The 19191-nt window shown below is 41.7% G+C and overlaps 1 protein-coding gene across 5 annotated transcripts in view; it reads left to right on the plus strand.

Moving 5' to 3' along the window:
• The window catches only part of NTN1 (netrin 1), a 128571-nt gene that overhangs the window by 63727 nt on the left and 45653 nt on the right, over nucleotides 1-19191 (plus strand). For all 5 annotated transcript variants that reach the window (XR_014508632.1, XM_083429790.1, XM_083429789.1 and 2 more), the window contains exon 3: nucleotides 12334-12522. Coding sequence is in view for 4 of the 5 variants with exons in the window: in XM_083429790.1 (XP_083285916.1) it covers nucleotides 12334-12522 (189 nt within the window). In the remaining variant the exon portion in view is untranslated. The remainder of the gene's footprint in view (nucleotides 1-12333; nucleotides 12523-19191) is intronic.

The raw sequence follows: 19191 nt of genomic DNA on the forward strand, positions 1-19191 counted from the left end.
GAGACTTCCATGTAAAGCCTTAAAGCTGCTTTGCTTGCTGTTTTCCCTTTTCTCCTTCTCTTGAAATAATTTTGAAACTGTACTACCAACAAATACTACACACTCAGAAGCCAGGAGGCAAATTAAAATAAGTTTGAATTTATTTAATCATGGTTTCTGAAATTTTATTGGATCTATAACCACACAGAGTTTAGAAGCATTGCATATTTTATATTTTCTCCAAGTTTAAATTTACAATTCAAAAATTCAAAAGCGATTTATAAACCAGGTTATCATGCCTGCAAATGACCTATGTTTCTTATATTATAACATGAGTCCAATGTTGACCCTGGGACTGCCGTTTCCTGCAGTGGGGAAAAAATGCCCATTGCTTATTAATACCTGTGAAATCATTTCCTGTAAATGTAGAAACTAATCATAGTGTAGAACTGTGAGTGGCACTTTATTGAAAAGAAGAGAGTCAGAAAAACAGCCAGAGTGCCTTAGCACACACCAGGTGGTGACCTCGGTGCTGAACATGTTGCCTGTCGCTGGCTGATGTGGCTTTAGTGAAACATCCAAACAGCTGTGAGGTGTTTGCCCTGACCCAAGACTTGCCCTGACACCTCCCTGTAATGCTTTTCATATCCTAGGCAAGTTGGTGATAACTCTGGCCAGGGTGTCAGTCAAAGAAGCCATTGGGTCTCTTTCTCCCTTAGATCTCTCCTAGATAAAGCCCCTGGGCATAAACTGGCTGTGTTTGCTGAAGGGTCAGCCAGCCCCTGTTCACAAAAGAGTGCTCTGTCAACAATCCTCAAGGGGCGCTAGCATATCTGAGCAAACAAGCTCTTCACACCTGTTTAATGTTTTGAAAGCAAAGCCTAGGCCTGACAAGCTGCATCCAAGGCTGATTCCTTTTTGAAGATAGCAAACAAAAGGAAGGAAAGGGAGGACTGCTGATTTTAACACCCTGTGTTTCAGAATTGACTCTGGCAACACAGAGACTTTCCCTTTGCATCCATTCATGTTGACTTTCCGTGGTGCTATTCTGGGGTGGGACCTTGGCCTATGTCTTGCAGGTCGTTAGCTGATTGATCTTTTCTTGTTTGGATATGCTGGTGTTGGACTGAGGGATATGGTGAAGCATATATCGCAGCCCCACAATTCTCTCATTATTCACTGCACTCCCAATTTATGTTTGTACTCTCATAAGCAGAACTATGAGACTTGGCGCCTTTTCTTAGCTTACCAATTAAATTCCATATGCCAGACGTGCAGTTCTTCTGCTCCTCATACTGTATTGGGTTCTAGAATTTTTGAATATCTTCACAGATGTGAAGCAGTGACCTTAGGTAGGGAACTCTCACAAATATAAGGATACGGATTTGGCTTAAAGAGTCGTGGTGGTGCTGTTTTTATAAAAACATTGCTTTCGTTGATTTAAACTTAACAACACAACAAATATTATCAATAGCCAAAGCAAGTAGCAACATACATGTAGATCAGCATGTCAACCAGAAAAAAGTAACAGAGCCCATTACAGTACAACAGTGATATTGAAAGTTTGTGCAGAATGTCACAGGTGTGAGAAATCTTCAGTGTGGAATGTGTTGCTGAGGATTGACGGCCACTGCATTCCTGTGAATAAAGCTAATAAAAGGGAGCTACACCGATGGAATGAAAATGAAAGAATTTAAAAGTAGCCTTTCCTTTTATATATGAGGGATACATTTCATTCACAAAATGGTAAATTGTTTATTTAGATCATTTTATTTTGTTAACTGCTTTGAGGTTTGTTTTTACAATCAAATGGTTATATACATTTTATTAAACAAAATAAATTTTGAATCAAACCTCCCCTCCTTCAATATATCAAAAGGGGGCTATTTTTGCAATCCTGACAATGTACAGATTTTAAGGCAATGGATTTTAAGTGATGGAAAACTCAGAGATGCAATTAAAAATATTTTAAAAACCCTGTCATTCTAGCATCACATGTACAACACGTGAGCTATTCCTATTCTGATTTCAGCTTCATTGCCTGAAATGTGTTCAGCTTTATACTACCTGGGTTAATAAATTTGTCTCCTGGGAAAAAACCCACAAACCTCTTCAAAAACGCTTCTCTACCAAAATCATACCTGTATGTTTTTCCCTGCTGTGAAAATAGTAGCTTGGGGAGCAATTTTCACTGAGCATGGAGTAAAGAATTAACTCCTCCCTCCACATTTGAACCTCTACCCTGTTCACAAATTGCTGGCAAATTTACCCACAAACACTCCTGCCATGTTCCTCATCAACCTTGGTCCCCTTTTTCCTTTCCTTTCTTTTCCCTTCCTTTCCTTTCCTTTCCTTTCTTTTTTGAAGGAAATTCAGTATCTTCCACTGGCAGTTTATTCTTCACTGTTTCACTCACTTTTTACTTTCTGTGAATTTTAAAACCTCTGCTTCTTTTTCTAACTAATAGGAAGAAGAGTTTCCCCCATTCTTTATTCTGATTTATCTATTTTTACACATTTTCTAAATATTATAGATGAATAGAAATATATTCTAAAATATAAATAGGTTTTTAAAAATATATCTATCATCTATCTATCGAGCTAGCTATCTAGCTATCTATCTGTCATCTATCAGCAATTCTCTTCTCTCTAGGTAGAACACATCCAGTCCTTTCAGCCATTTATTATCTCCAGTTGTCTTTGTTGCTTGCATAGTAATACCAAATCTAAAAAGGGGTATAGATGTATTGTCATGTTTGTGGCGCCTTCCCCTTACATGTTGCATTTATTGCCTTCTCTTTTCTAGCTTGTTTTTTTGTAGATTATGAATCTACAAGGATTTGCTGGGATGTAGCTTACTGGACAACAGTAAGAGCCACATCCATTATTTGGCCAACTTACTTGCCTTCAGCTCTCCCCACTATTGGAAAGGCTGTAGCCTTTGGGCTGAAAAAGGTTCCCCACTCCTTCCCCATACTAACTAATCTTATAACATCAAGTATACAACACAAGTACATATACACACGTGCACTGAATCAGACCATTGGTCCATCTCTAGCTCACTATTGCCTGCACTGACCGGCTATGGCTATGCAGGGTTTCAGACAGATAATTCTTCCCAGCCCTCCTGAACCAGATGCTCTACCACTAAGCTGCAACCCTTCCCCAGATTGGTTTTAAAACAGTCACAGATATTTTTCAAAGCTTCATGAACTCAGTTAAAGAAATAAACAAACGAAGTGTGCATTTTAACATTCTGAAGTTTTCAAATTTGGATGAATAATATTGACAAATGCAAACATTTCAGAATTCTTTCAGGCCTGCCCCCCTTAGTGAGAGTCCAGATCCCACCCAGTTACTCCTTCCTTTCTCATATGATCTCTTGGGGGTTCTTAGTGTCCCAATGAACCTTTAGCGTCCTGTTAGAAAACTCTATCAAGGTTGACGTGCTCAGTGGCATCCAGCGCCTCTTGCACGGGGTAGGGAGTAGGCATGTGGAAAAACACAAAAGTTAAGCTTAGAGGAGTTACCACAGCAAACTCAACGGCTGGTCCTTTTTCTCTGATAATCAGCCACACTAGATGTCTGTGGAAAAGCATGAAACCCACATAATGGTTCTCATTGTTCAATATCCTGCCTGGCTCCTGAGACCCCCGCCCCATGCACACACTTTCACAGCAGGAGAATCAGCCACTGAATGATCCTTATCCTGGGCAAACAAATCATCTCCCACCCCCTGCTCCCAAGCTCCACCTTGGAAACTGGAGATCAAGCGTATTTTGGCCAAGTTGTACTACGGCAGCACAAACACTTGGTTTTGCTCTGTTGGGCAGAAACAAGCAGCTTGACCTGCCAACTGTTCCCTGGAGCCAGCTCTACATCTGAGGGAAAACCAGTGCTTCCCAAGAGCTGCAATCTGTCAAGCCTCTGTTAGCATGTCTGGCACATCAAGAGGCTGAGCTGAGGTTTGTAATTCATTGGCATCAGGAGGAGGACCCAGTAAGTGCTCCCAAAGAGCTCACACTGTGTTCTGTTTCCCTAGCACGAGTCAGGAGACCAGGCATAGGGAAAGTTAGGGTTTTGCCAAGCTGACTGTGTGAAAAAGTCAGTTCTGGTGTGTTAGTGGCCATCTTTTGAGTCCCTACCCCCCCCCCCAAGGCTGCAAGATTCATCTATAATGGCACAATGTTACACGTCAGGTGAAGTTGCCAGTTCCCTCTCCTGGAAGCTGTTGTAACACCCATTCATTGGCAATACTTAACCACTGTACTTGGAATGAAGTGACATTTCTGCATTTACAGGGACCTGATTTTTGAGCTACATGCAGATTACATCTTAGTATTCCATGCTCATTAAACTGCAGTAATTGTGGACCACAGACCCAATCTTACGTGTTTAGTTTGCTCACCTATATGAATTGGTTATTAGTAGATATCAAAGTGTGCCGGCAGGTTATCTCCACATATAGAATACAGTTGTACCTTGGAAGTCAAATGGAATCCATTCCTGAAGTCTGTTTGACTTCCAAAGTGATTGACTTCCAAATCGTGACTTCTGCAGCTCCTGCAGCCAATCGGAAGCCACGGAAGCCCCATAGGATGTTCAGCTTCCAAAAAAACGTTCAAAAACTGGATCAGTCACTTCTGGGTTTTGATTGTTTGGGAGCCAAAACGTCAGAGTTCCAGGGTGTTCAACAACCAAGGTACAACTGTATAGTTTGAGCTTGAATCCCAACAAGATGGAGGCTCTGTGGATGAGTGGTTTTCAGGTCTGTGTCAGTTGGCTGTTCTGAACAAGGTTGCACTCCATCTGAAGGAGCAGATACATCACTTGTGGGTATTCCTATACATCTTTGTCACTGGAATGATATATTTGTCACTGGAGGCCCAAGCTAGGTGTGCTTTCTGACATCTTCAGCAGGTGTGACAACTTCAACCATTCCTTGATCAGGATAGCTTGACTAGGGTAGTCCAGGCATTGGTAATCCCCATATTTTTGTGATTGGAAGTTGTTTTAAACTGTTTTTTAAAAAATAATATATTTCACTATTGTGATCTGCCCTGGGACCTTTGAGTGAAGGGCAGGTAATAAATAAGCAAATAATATTGAATTTTTCTGTGTGGTGCTTTCCTTAATGGCTGGTCCAGAAGCTGCAGTTGATGAAAACCTTTGCAGCAAGGTTGCTAAATTAATGGATGATTGGCCTATTAATAAATGCCTATTATCCATGTTGGGACGCGGGTGGCGCTGTAGGTAAAACCTCAGTGCCTAGGACTTGCCGATCGTATGGTCGGCGGTTCTTGCCGATCGTATGGTCATCTTTCGGTCCCAGCTCCTGCCCACCTAGCAGTTCGAAAGCACCCCCAAGTGCAAGTAGATAAATAGGTACCACTTTATAGCGGGAAGGTAAACGGCGTTTCCGTGTGCTGCACTGGTGCTGGTTCGCCAGAGCAGCTTCGTCACACTGGCCATGTGACCCGGAAGTGTCCCCGGACAGCGCTGGCCCCCGGCCTCTTAAGTGAGATGGGCGCACAACCCTAGAGTTGGACATGACTGGCCCGTATGGGCAGGGGTACCTTTACCTTTACCTATTATCCATGTTGGCTATATGGATACTCAGGGCAATATGGCTTCTTCATGCGCCCCCTCCATGAGAGGTCTGAAGGGTAGCAACCGGGTAATGGGCCATTTCTGCAGTGGCTCCACCATTTGTGGAATGATGGCCTGTCACCATCAGGTGCTGGACAAAACCTTCCTGTATAACAAGGCCTTTGGCCTTTAACTATCTGTGGCCTTTTATAAGTGGATGGAATGTTTTTAATGTTTTGGTTTTAATGTGTCTATATGGGTGTTGTTTGCTTGTATGTAAGTTGCTTTAGGTTGCCTTGAGAACAAGAGAAAGGGACAGCTGTCACTGTCACCTACATGCCTTGACTGTAGGCTTCCTGGAAGCATCTGGTTGACAATTCTTGGAAACAAGATGCTGGAGTTGGTAGATTTCTGGTCTTATCCAGGAAGGACCTCTTTTATGTTGCTTAACATCTTCATATTGAAACCATGGCAGCGGCCGTAACATTTCAAGCTTGGGGCTAAGGTGTGACCTTAAGAGTGAGAACAAAAATGAAAAATCTCATCGCTCCCAAACTGTAGTCATTGCCCAGCCATTGGCTCACCCTGTGAGTCACTTCTATCCAGACTGGATTTGCAACATCCCACGGACAATGTGGTTCCTTTTCCAAGGTCTTATCCAAAGCCAAATAACATGAAAAGAGAACTGATTTTAATCTTACATAAAAAGAGCCTGCTGGATCAGGTCAATGGTCCATCTAATCCAGCTTCCTGTTTTCACAGTGGCCAACCAGATGCCTGTGGGAAACCTGCTAGCAGGAGTTCAGCACAAAAACAGTCATTCCTCCTGTGATTTCCAACAACTGGTATACAGAGGCACACTGCCTCTGAGAATGGAGTTGGAGCATGGCCATCATGGCTAGAAGCCATTGATAGCCTTATCCTTCATGAATTTGCCCCATCATTTTAAAAAGACACCCTAGTTATTGACCATCACTGACTACTGTAAGTGCTGGTGCTGGACTATTTTGCACCTTAGGCAAGACTAACTACTTGCACAGCCCCCTCGCCAATTGCTAACTTGAATTTTCAAAAAACAGATGTCTTGCGGAAAAAAGAAAAAAGAAAAGCGAAAAACTTGAAACTGTGAAATTTATTTTAAATTGCAAGAATAAGTAACACAACAGTCTTTGATTATCTTTCTCATATGCAGAAGACAATGTTTTAGCACACAGATCGTTTTTGAATAATCTTGTGAATTGTGATGTTAAAATTTAAGTCTCTTAAGAAGTTTCAATTTCAGGCACATCAGTATCTCACTTTGTGTGCTGTGGCCTTTGCAAATTTTGTCACCAATTCCTTCTGGTCAAGTGATGATGCTTGGGTATGTTCAGCTAATATAGCTGCCAAGTCAACTAGTCTCTTTCACAGTATTGCTGAGCATTAAAAGATCGTATCTGAGAAAAGCCTGCTGGAATAAGATCACATTTGCTGCTCAGAGAATAAAAGTCGGCAGGGAATATATAGCATTTCATGTTTCTCTCTTGGCTGTTTGGTCCCCACGACCTCCAATGGTGAGGGAAACCAGAGAAAGGCTGCAGAGGTTGGTTGAAGTGCATAATTCCAAGACACACAGGGGAGAATTATTTTTTAATAAGTCTATAAAAATGTGAGTAAAAGAATAGGTAGAAACAAATAATTCGAAAATAAGGTGATGAGAATCACAATGGCGCCTCAAAAAAAGGTCTTCCTCTCATTATATTGTATTTAGCAATGCAAAGATTTGGAAATTCTAAAAAAAGAAAGTTTGATAGCATCAGCATCTGAGATTAACAAGAACAACCAGCAACAAATCTAGAATATAAAAGCCTTGAGAATATTTGGGAAGCAGGTAGAAGTTGTGTGCAGAGAGGTTCTGTTTTCCCTGCAGCCAGAGAAAGCTGCAACAAAGATCTTAACCAGATAAGACTGTGATTGTACAGACAAATAGCTTAAGCGGACAAATTGTTCCCAAGTGGATTCCAATTGAGTGCTAAAAAAACATTTTGCAAGCCCTTAGGCATTTATTTCTAACTGGACATGCTGCTCTTCGCTTCCCCAACTAAAATAGGGATTTAATGCATTAACCTTGCATCAGGCCTGGCATCTGTATTATCTATAAGCCCAGTTTGCATGAAATGCTAAGCCAAACCATGGTTTAGTGCAAGCCAATTTGTCACTTGCAGGAGTGAACATCACAAAGTCTGTGTACCTCTCCCAGGTCCTCCTGTTGTTGTGCTATCAAGGTCTAAGACATGGTTTGGCTTAGCATCACGTCCAAGCCTTGGCACGTCGTTTATCTCCCCTAGACAAACCGCAAGGAGTTAAAAGATGACAAAAGAAAAAAACCCGCCCCAACAATCTTGGCTATCACCTCATATTGGACACAACCCTAAGCCAAGCCATGGTTTATCCCTGGGTAGTAAGGCAGTAGCAGAACTATAGGAGTGCAGGAACAGCCCATGTGCCCAGCCACGTAAGCAAGCAAGCATTTTTAGCAATATAATTGAGTGGGAAACTGTAAGAGGAGAAACTGTCAAACAAAGCCCATCTCTAATTTGCTGCTTCAAATACCCACTTTAAAAAAACCTATTTTCTTAACCCCTCCATATGCACCCCCCACGAGCACCAAGCCTCATTTAAATGTGCAAATAGCCCCTTGGTTTAGGAAGAAGATATCTTGTCGGATGCCACCCTGAGACTAATTTCCAATTGTGACATTTGTAAATGTCTGCATTTGAACCATCCAGAGAATGGGTGGGATGACTATATTGGGGAGGGGGCAGTATAGGAGGCAGTCTTTACTGACAGGTGGGATTTCTAGCCCTTGCAGAAAAGTTAAGAGAGCTGGAACATCCTCACCCATCCCTAAATCCCCAAAACTGGACATGGAACTGCAGTGGTTGTTCATGAGCTCTTCTTTCATCATTCTGGAAATATCCCGGGGCTTAGAGGAATAGGGGATTTTTGCTGGCTGAGTGGGAAATGTAGTGCAGCTTGAGTCTTACCCAGCCAACAGGGGGAGCTACCATGTGTTTTTGCTGCCCTTGCTCCCTTTAAAAGTGAAGGAAGCCTGATCACTACCTTCTGGTACATTGTCTAAGTAAGATCCTATTCCCCTCTCCCCTAAGGTTGCATTGGGGCATTGCTTAGTTTCTAAAGTCACCACAAGGACAAGGAAAGGATTTGCCTGACTTTCTCTAAACCTAATCACTATCCCTTTCAGCTAATCCATTTCATTCAGAGTAAGCATCTGATTTCCAATGTGTACATACATTCTCCAGTTACCTATTTTGTGGCAAGGGAAGGCAGCAAATGTGTTTTGTTTGGTTTTTTAAAAAGTGATGCTGTCTTTTAATTGCATTTTCCTATTCGCTAAAATATTGCAAAGGAGAAAGTAGATCTTTAAAGAAAAAAGAATGGGCCATCACCACCAACAAAGTGGACCTAAAAGAAAATAAGGCTCTCGCCAATGGGAGAGAAGCCAGTCTGATCTGTTACAGGAATCATGAAGTATGGGGAGGAGCCTCTTGTGAGACTTTCTCATTTCAAAACACTTAAAACTATACAACTTTTAGAAGACGTCTGAAGGTAGCCCTGTATAGGGAAGTTTCTAATGTTGGATGTTTTATTATGTTTTTAATAGTTGTTGGAACAGAGTATATTAGTAGTAGTAGTAGTAGTAGTAGTAGTAGTATTAGTGTTATTAGTATTACACTTGTGAGATGTAGACGCACTACCCCAAAGCAAGCTGCTCCACTCTTCTGGAATTCCCCCCCCCCCCGTGGGTTCCCTGTGTTCCCTTGAACAAAATGGAACAGCTACGGAAGCAGTTGTTCAGCAGCAGTATGTTTACCAGAGCCACCAGAAGTGAGCAGCTAAGGAGGAACACCATAATTGCATCACGTCCGGGCTTCCAAGGGAATGGTACATGGGAGCGATAGGATGTAACTCTGCGCCTCCTGGGCCTCTTCCAGCCTTTACTCTTTAGTTGTTTCTTTTTTTTATTAAATGTGCCAATGGCATTCATTCTCTTTTATTTTGGAAGTTACTGTAATGGTAAGAGTATTTCTTAGCAAGCCCAATTCTTCCACGGGGCATCATAAAGCACAGCAGGCTAACAAGCATAATTGCCAATGAGTGCTGGCTGGAGGCCAGGCCAACCCAGCGGCAGGATTTTCAGAAGCTGGGCATTCAGGGACAGGGTGAAGACAATGGTTTCTAATCCATCCATCTCCACTCCTAATGAAATTAGAGCCTGTATGAGCTGCCGTTCCAATGGTGCCAGCATGGTTTGCAGGGCCTGGTTTCTGCATACAGGTGCATGGTGAAGGCAGGAAATAAGCAGTTACAAGAGTGTCTGCTTTGGATCTAAAGCAGCTAGGATGTGTTGTAATGTGTGGTACAGGACAATGGTGGCAGAACCCCAGACACAACAAAACCCCTGCGAGTTGGCACAGTAGAGCAGCCTTCCAGTGATTACTTGAGCGATAAGGAAGCAGAAACCTTGCTGCATTCCAAACCAGGATTAGAAATAGGAGAGGAGGCGAGATGCAGACAGCTTTTCTGCCAGGCTGGATACTTTATACTGTTTTATGAGTGCTTTGTGTACGCGGTTTAGATAGTTTCTAGGATGGAGCGTGCATCTATAGGCAGGAATTCAATCACTACAGCTGGGGAAGGAAACCTGTGGCCTTCCTGATGTTGCTGGATTATAACTCCCTGCAACCAGCATTGCTGATGGTCAAGGATGATAGGGGCTGTTGTTCGGCAGAACCTGGGGCCCCACAAGTTCCCCACCTATGGACAAAAACCAGGCAGGCAGGGCAAGAATGGATGACACCAGAGTTTGTGTGAGAGAAGGTGAAGAAGTTCTACTCTTGTTGTTACTTCTGTTACTTTCTTGTGGGCAGAATAGAACAACAGACTTTGGCTATAGCTTTTTGCTACAGTGTTATCAATGGGACTTTTAACCTTGACTAATTGTATCTGAATTGTTGTTTGCTGGTCTGTAGCACTGATAACAAATCCTACCCATTGCGTGTGGCCTATTGTGCTAGGACTGAATTTAGTAGGCTAGGTTTGGTTGGTGTGTGTGCATGTATTGGGGGAGAAACTGACTCATATTTGCCCTGGGATCTATAAATCCTCTCCCCAGCTCTATGCCGAAGGGGGGAAAAAATCAACATTTTTATTGGCCCAGGTCCTAACATATTTTCTCCTCCCTCCCTCCTATGCCTGGAATGGTTTTTAAACTTTTAAAATTGGGTAGCATTTCCTTTGCTAAAGAAGCTACTTTTACTTCAAGTGACTGGTTTGTTGCTTTGGGATTGAAGGCCACCTGTTTAAGACCCAGCAGACTTCGTAATATTGGTAAAAGAAACCAACATATATTATGTAATTTACTTTAAAGTTTTATCACAAGATAAAAGCAAATAACTGTTCTTTCTTCTCAGTTGAAATAGACGTGACACACAGATAAACCTCTGGGATAGCTCAGTCAGTAGAGCCTGAGACTCTTAATCTAAGGGTTGTGGGTTTGAGCCCCACACTGAAGCAAAAGATTCCTGCATTGCAGGGGGTTGGACGAAATGACCCTCTATTATTTTTCTATTATCAAAATTCTATTATTATTCTATTTCAATAAGAGATAGTTTGGCAGTCCGCATTAGAGTTATGACCACTTAACACATCCACCCACCCACCAAGAAGCTACATTGTAATTCTTAGGACTGAAATGTGATAATTAAGCAAATATAATGCCTTAATCTCCAACCAGCTGTATCAGGTAAAAAAAGGTATAGGAGTTTTCTCTTCCAAACCAAACTGAGAAACGATGAGCCATGAGACCTTCATGATCAAGCAGGAAGCCCAGGTGTGGATTTGCAGTGTTTGTTAGACATAGATGCATCTGTCAATTTTGATGTATCTTCATTTCTCATTATTTATTTGTTTATGAATGAATGAATGAATGAATTGATTCCTATGAAGCATCCAAAGGTGATGCCACAATACAGTAAAACCATATATAAAGCACTTGCATATATGAAAACAGTTTCAACAATTGCATATATAAAAGCAATTTCACATCCAATACAGATACTGATTAGGATTATTAAAAAACCCCACACCTTCACTTAGAAAGCTTGTTGAAAGAGGAAACTCTTCAACTGGCACCAAAAGGACAGTAAGAGCAGCACCTGTCTTCTTTGTAAGCCAGAACCTAAATGAATGAGTGTAGATAAATCTTTTCATCCAAGAGTACTTGCAGCTGTTGCCCCACAACCCTTTTGATCATACTGGATTAGTGTGAAATCAAAATCTTGGTGACTTGGTTGACACCAGAATTTTCTGTGGGAAAGAAAATTGGAGCCTTGTGTAGTTCGGATTTAGTTGATAAATTGTGATTTTGAATTGGTACAAACAATTTATATGCTTAAAATGTGTCTTGTGTTTTCCATGAGAAAACAGAAGCTCAGGTATTAATGCTAACTTGTTATACTACCTTGGTTGGCCCTGCCAAACATTTCCAGCTATAAGTTTTCTTGTATTATTTCCTTCTATACTCTGAATAGCAGGGGTGACAACTTTTAGGGCTTAGGACATGCTTAAGGTGTTCTCAGGCTTGCTCAGATATATTAAGGACAAGTATGTATCACTTTTGTCAAGGGTAATCCTAAATGAGTGCCATAGTCCACAGGCAGCAACATTTCTTCTCTCTCTCTCTTTTTGTCTCCTTTCTTTTCAGCTTGCAACTGCAACCTACATGCCAGAAGGTGCCGTTTTAATATGGAACTCTACAAATTATCTGGTCGCAAGAGTGGAGGTGTCTGCCTTAATTGCCGCCACAACACAGCAGGTCGTCACTGTCACTACTGTAAGGAAGGGTACTATCGGGACATGACCAAACCAATCACCCACAGGAAAGCATGCAAAGGTATGTGTGTCAGGGTAGCAGAAGCCAGGGGAACAGCAACAGGTTTACTAATGCCTTTCCTTCTCTGCCCTATCTGTAAGTGTTTTCTTTCCAACAGTCTTTGGTATGTTTATTCAGAACTAAGCTCCACTGAGTCCAATGGGGCACATATTTCTGGGTAAATGTGCATAAAATGGCAGACTTATTGTCTGCTTCCAGCCTATTTATATTCAATATTACAAATTGCATTGAATTCTCTGGACTCTTTTGCCTCTCCTCTTTTTCTTCTTTACAGCCACACTCATGGGTTGAGAGTGGGGGAATTAAAGGAAAAAGCCAGGCACAAACAGAGCAATCACACCTCTTCAGAGCCTGATTTGTGTCTACACAGCTGGTCTTATGGTACTGGTAAAGGAGGTACGGCTCATAAACTTGGATATACTATCCATTACTGAGCTTACTATAAAGAACTGAAGCTGAAAAAGTGAGTTGCCTATTCTACACTGATCCCTATATGTGGAAGCTTAGGCTTGCAACACTTGGAAGAAAGGGTCTTAAGTACGTTTGTAGCAGTCTATCATGGGAAAGAAGAGTTTCATATATTGCATGAAAGGAGGAAACATACTAATATCCTAATTTTAAAATGGTTCCTACAACTTTTTCCCCCTGTCTAGCATGCTGAAAAAAGTGTAGCTATCTAACAATGACAGTGTTAGGTAGACACTTCTTTTTGCAGGACCTGGTTCTTAGAGTCCTCAGGGCTGGCTTGTCCAGATGTACATGCTCAAAAGTAGGGATGCACTTAGGTAATGTTAGTCTCTGAACTTAATAGTCTTAGGTGCCTAACCCCCCCTTTCATTTTTTGTAATGTGTGTTACTTCAATGATTTCACAACTTGAGAAACCATCCTGTTCATTCTACTGAACAGGGCCCTGGATCTCTGCTCCCAGAGTCTTGTCAGGATGGCACCATTGCTTGAAAATTGAACTATTTTTGTTCCTCTTTAAGTAAGCAGCACAGCCCCTTTTGCAAGCTTGAGGTGTTATTCTGGTTAGGAAAAAAAACACAGAATCATTTCATGGTTTTAATTCTGGGTGTCACTGGTGAAGCTGTGGGTATTGATTGATTCTGGTGTGGGGAATCCTAGGCGACAATACCCCTCTCTCTCTCCCTCTCCTACACTGCCCATGCAGGCTATCCATCAATATGGCACCTGAGGATTATTCTGCTCTGGCTGGCTCTGTGACCAGGAATCACAGTAGCAGTGATAGCAGCAGTAGCAGCAGCTTCTCCCTACCCTCAACAGTGCTTTCTTCTAGTTTTTCCCTACTTTTGTTCAGGATTTGGATGATTCATAGTAGGTGAGGGAGAAACTGTCAGGAACTAGAGCTGGAATCTTACTCCTGAGAGAAACAATCCAGCTTCGAACCTCTCTCTCTCTCTCTTTTTGCCTGTTGGACTGTGGGAGAATTGGAGCAGCCCAAGGGATTGACCCCAGCTCCACTTCCATGGGAGATGTGTGAGCTTGTGCAAACCTTTACAGACCTCCCTCCCCTTTGAAAGGTACGGAATTTAGCTGTATGAGAAGCTGGTCCTGCAACTGCTATTACAGGAAAGATATCTGGGCAGTTCAGTTCTGAAAGCTCCACTTGTCTGGACTATGTGCTATGTCCAAGAAACCATAATGCTTTCAGGATTTTTAAAGGGGGGGGGGGAGAGAGATCAGAAGTCTGTTTTGTTCAACTTGTCACAGCTTATCAGCCTTTCCCCCTCCTCTTCGCTCCCCCCTCCTCACCATTCCCGCCCTTCAAACGCATAAGCACAGGCACACATGCAGAAACGTTGAATGGCTCAGAGCAGCTATTCAGAACACGTGTGACTAGACAAGTAAAAACAAAGAAGTGGAAAAGGGACCTCAGACATAGGAGAAGAAAGACAAAGGTGTGAATGGATTGTTGAGGTTATTCAGATCAGCATATGGGCCTCTCACATCAAAACAAAAGCTCGCCTTCCCTCCCCTTCCCACAGGTGTGCATACCAGCAAACACTGGGCTCCATTCAATAGGCTTAGTATCTGGGAAGACAAAGACTATTTCTTTTGCAAATACACATAGACACAGATCTACCATGCATACACACAGAGAGACAAATATATCCCTAATCCATATGAAAACAGCTTTATTATCTGGACAAAATAATAGAAAGCTAAAAGTTCCCTTCATTGAGTGGCTCATCATTCAGTGCTTGGCAAACCCTACAAAGCAAAGTAAGTTTATTTACAATAAAGGATTTTATTTATCCGTTACTATGTTTCTACCCCAGATTCATTTTCCAAGATGATGTAAAAATGTGCAGTTGCACATATGAAAACTGGAGTTCAGTGGAAAAGAAACAGGAACTTAAAAGACAATGGCAGCCAAGCCATTCCTACAAAGCCTTTGGGGCAACCCAGATAATAATAATAACAACAATAATGATAACAATGATGATGATGATTTCTTCCTGTCAACAGGAGGATTTATACAAAATCTACTTATCTACCTATGTGTTCCATCTTTTAAAATTTGAATGTTTGCTATGCATTAGATGCAAAATCTGTTCAGCATCAACAGAAGAGATAAAAGGCTAGATAAGACAATGCTACCCACACTAAAGTTAAGCATGTTCTGTCTCCTAACTGTAAATGAATGCAAAAGTGAAGGGGAAGGAGGCTGTAGATCAGTGCATCCAGAAGGTTCCTGGTTTAATCCCTGGCATCTAGGCATCTCTACGTAGGGCTAGAAAAGATTCCTTACCTGAAATCATGGAGAGCTGCTTCCTGTCAGTACTAACAGTACATGACTAGATGGACCAATGGTCTGACTTGGTATAAGATAGCTTCCTATGTTCCTAAGGAGGAGTGAGGTATGGGAGGTAAAAACTGTTAGGAATGTGTTTTTGTGTATAGTAGAGACAGGGAATTGTGAACAGGGAAACTGCAAGAAACTTGCATGCTGGAAGCTCCTCTGAGACACCCCCAGCCCCGTCTCATAGCTTTTAGCAGATGTTGCTTTTTACTTTTAAAATGTTATATTTGGAACCAGGAGGGCTACAAGTGAAAGCTGAGAATCTCAGGAATATGGCAATAGAAGCCAATATTTGAAATTCATGGAATAACTGCAGCCATATACAGTGCCCCTGCTTATGCTCTCCAATCTCTCTCTCTCTGCTTTGGGCAAGGCCTTGCATTTCAGCTAAGTGTATGTCTGTGGGAGGCAGATGTATTGTGCACCCACCTCATTCATCTGATAGAAAGGAAACATGCCCAACTAATGTGGGCCACTCAGAACAGCCTGAACCTTTTGAATAAGCTGGAATTTCAGCAGCAGGGGAGGGTGAAACAGCCACATCACTGAATGTGGGCACTAAGTAAGGGGAGAGGGGGCGAGAGAAAAGATCTCTTGACATCATTGCTTGGCAGGTTTGGAATCCACAAGAGCAGGCAGATCTGAAAGAGGAAAGAAAATCAAGCCCGCAGTTGGGAGGGAAGCAACTGTGACACAACAAAGTTTTAATATTTTTCAAGCTGCTCTGCTTTCCTGAGGGGGATAGCATGCTTATTGGCAAATTGCTGGCAGAGCACTGGGAAAGTATGTTTGGTAATGAAGCTGACAATTTAATTCTGAGTAAGTAACTCAGCTAAGTAACAAAGGCTGCACGCAACAAAGAGAAAGCTTAACACATGGCCCCTTTCCTAACACAGATGAAGGGTGAGAGAGATGCAGAGAGAAAGAGGTACAAGAACTAGAAGTAAACCAACATTTATCAGAATATTTTTTTAAAAAAGAAAACAACCCCCCCAACACACACAAATAAGAAAATACAGTGTTACCTTGGTTCTCGAACTCAATCCGTTCAAGGAGTCTGTTCGACTCCCGAAATCGTTTGAAAACCAAGGTGTGGCTTCTGATTGGCTGCAGAAGCTTTTTGCACTCAAGCGGAAACCGCATTGGATGTTCGGCTTCCGAGAAACATTCGCAAACTGGAACACTTACTTCTGGGTTTGCGGCGTTCGGGAGCCGATTTGTTCGACAACTAAGCCGTTCGAGAACCAAGGTACCACTGTATCTGCAGAATTTTCTGTGGCTATGGGTTTCCCCCACCATTTATTTAGTGACATTCCCCACCTGCCAAACTATCATAGGTCTAGGTCGTTGTTGAGGATGCAAAATGTTGACTAGGCTGACAACTGGGTTCGAATAAGCATATGGCTGCTTCAAGGAACTTATACAGGGCTTGGCACCTCTTCAAGCAAAACAAGATTTGGATCTTGGATTTGGATGTCATACATCTACTACCAGCTAGAATCAGGTTCAGAGGGAAAACAGCACCCATATCTTTGGAAATCTTCAGGAAGATAGCGGGTTCATTGGCTTCCTGCTATACACCATCAGAACAACAATATACCACTAGTCCCTCTAACTCAATGCACCTAAATCTGTTATAGGGATTCCCTCAACCCTCTGGAGCTTATTTGGGAAGGGTGCAGTGTGCATGTGGGGGGAGGAGAGAGGGTGGACACCTGTTGCACAAGTGGAAATCCTCTCATGGACAGAATGTGGTCATTGAATATTGCCCAGACACCTTTGATTTCCTTTGTCTTTTGTAGAATTAATTAGATTATCCAAAATCCTTGGGTTGTTTTATCTCTTCATCTGTGAGGGTCTTTAGAAATGTTGGTGTAGGATTTAAAATTTTAATTGCATTTTACTGGTTGATTCTTTAATTTTTGCAAACTACTCTGGAATCTCTTTACAAGAAGGGTCAGTTTAGAAGCTCCATAGCTAAATAAAACATTTGCCTCTTAGTTTCCTTGATTTTAAGGAACCACTTCTAAAGTACTGTACTCAAAATTTCTGTTGAATGGTTTGCTTATTAATGTCCTCATAACAGTGGGCTTAATTTCATTAATTTGCTTTAAAAAGTAGTACCCTTCTCTCCTCCTCTGAAAAAAAGATTATCAGTGCTGCCCAATATCCGTTTTTCCACTGACACAACAGCAACCTTGTTTTTTGCCTGCTTATCCTAATAGAAACCTATTTACATTTGACTGTGCAATGAATGTTGCTAGTATTACAATTTTCAACTGACATTCTCTCTTTTAGATGGACTGCAAAGAATTCAAGTTGTTTCATTTTGTTCCTTTAAAAAACAATGATGTCATGTTTGTGCAAGATTTCCAAAACTCTGCTTAGTTTTGTTTAGTTTTTAACCAAGCAGGTGGAAACTATTCAGCTTGGGCCAGGTTAATGTGGTGGCTAGTGCAATGGGGATCAGCACTTAAAACTTGTCTGTGGCCCAGTGAAACAAAAGTCTCGTCCCAACATAACCTGTGCTCCTGACTCTATGGATGTGATTAATTTTCCATGCAGTGGGACAGACATTATAAAACACAGATCTTAGTCATGCTGTACCACCCAGGGCCTGATGATTGATGAAGGATAGAGCACTGAACATTAGACTGCAAGAGTTGTGGGGGACCCCTATACTTTGCTAATTCAGAGTCTGACACTGCATCGCTCAAGTTCCATCAGCCGCAGAATATTTAATCCATAACTATAAAAACTGTAACTAAATGTTTGTCTCCTTTACATCCGGCTGACTGTTTGCTTTGTGAATATTGTTTTGCGAAGTTTGCCAAAAGTCTGGAAAATATTTTCTGTTGAAGTTTATGATTCGGCGTATGAACCTCCCTTGATTTCAGAATGTGAGAGCAACATGCTGGTGGATTTTTCTTCCCTTTTAGCCATGTGAGCCACAGCAAACACATCTGTCAAGGCTAATGGATGTAAAGAGAATGCAGCGCTAGGCTACAGGTTGGAAACCCCTGGCTCAATAGCAGCTCAACACTATGGTTTCTTTTGGTTGCTTTCTGTTATTTAATGCAAACTGACTGGTGTGGTATTTTGCACGAGGGGGAATTCTTCTGAGGCATGGGCTTTGTCAAAGAGTACTCTTGTCCATCTAGGGATGTTTTGCTTTTGGGGCATTTAAAAACAATCGTGCTAAAACAGTTTTGTGAAAAGTTACCTTCTAACAGTCTGAGCCATATCTCTACTGAAAATAGTATTAATTTCCACTTCATCAGATAATCTGCTAGTAGGCTGATCTTCGTAGAAATATGAGGTTTGGACACAATTCAGATTAAGAAATTAACCCACTTTATGCATTTGCCATCAGCTTTACCAGCAACTCATCTTCCATCCTATATAGCTGAGAATGTTTCTTCATAAGACTTGATTCTTTCAACCATTTAGTCCTGATTCATTTGCACTTGCATTTAATACATTTAAATCAATGCATCTAATGAAATGTCTATGCCTTGTGAGAGTAAAAGTGAGTAACTGCCTGCCAAACAAGCATGCAGCAAAGTTCATAATTCTTGCAAGTATTTGTTGGCTGATATGAAGTAACTCCTGCCATTCTGTTAAGAGGCTGTGTGGGGTGTTTGTCCATAATAATGCAATTTCATCCATTTACTCTAACAGACATGCTGTGCTAAACTGCTTTCCTTCATCCCTGCGCTTTCCATCTGTCACTTCACCATACTATCTGAGCTGGTATTTCTGAATAGGCAATAGATTCACTGTTAAGAAAACACAGAAAGACTGAGTTACTTTGAAGGTACACTGGAAAAGTAAATTTGATTTG

Source organism: Podarcis tiliguerta (genome assembly GCF_965153285.1).
Source record: "Podarcis tiliguerta genome assembly, chromosome: 2".
Taxonomy (NCBI): Eukaryota; Metazoa; Chordata; class Lepidosauria; order Squamata; family Lacertidae; genus Podarcis; species Podarcis tiliguerta.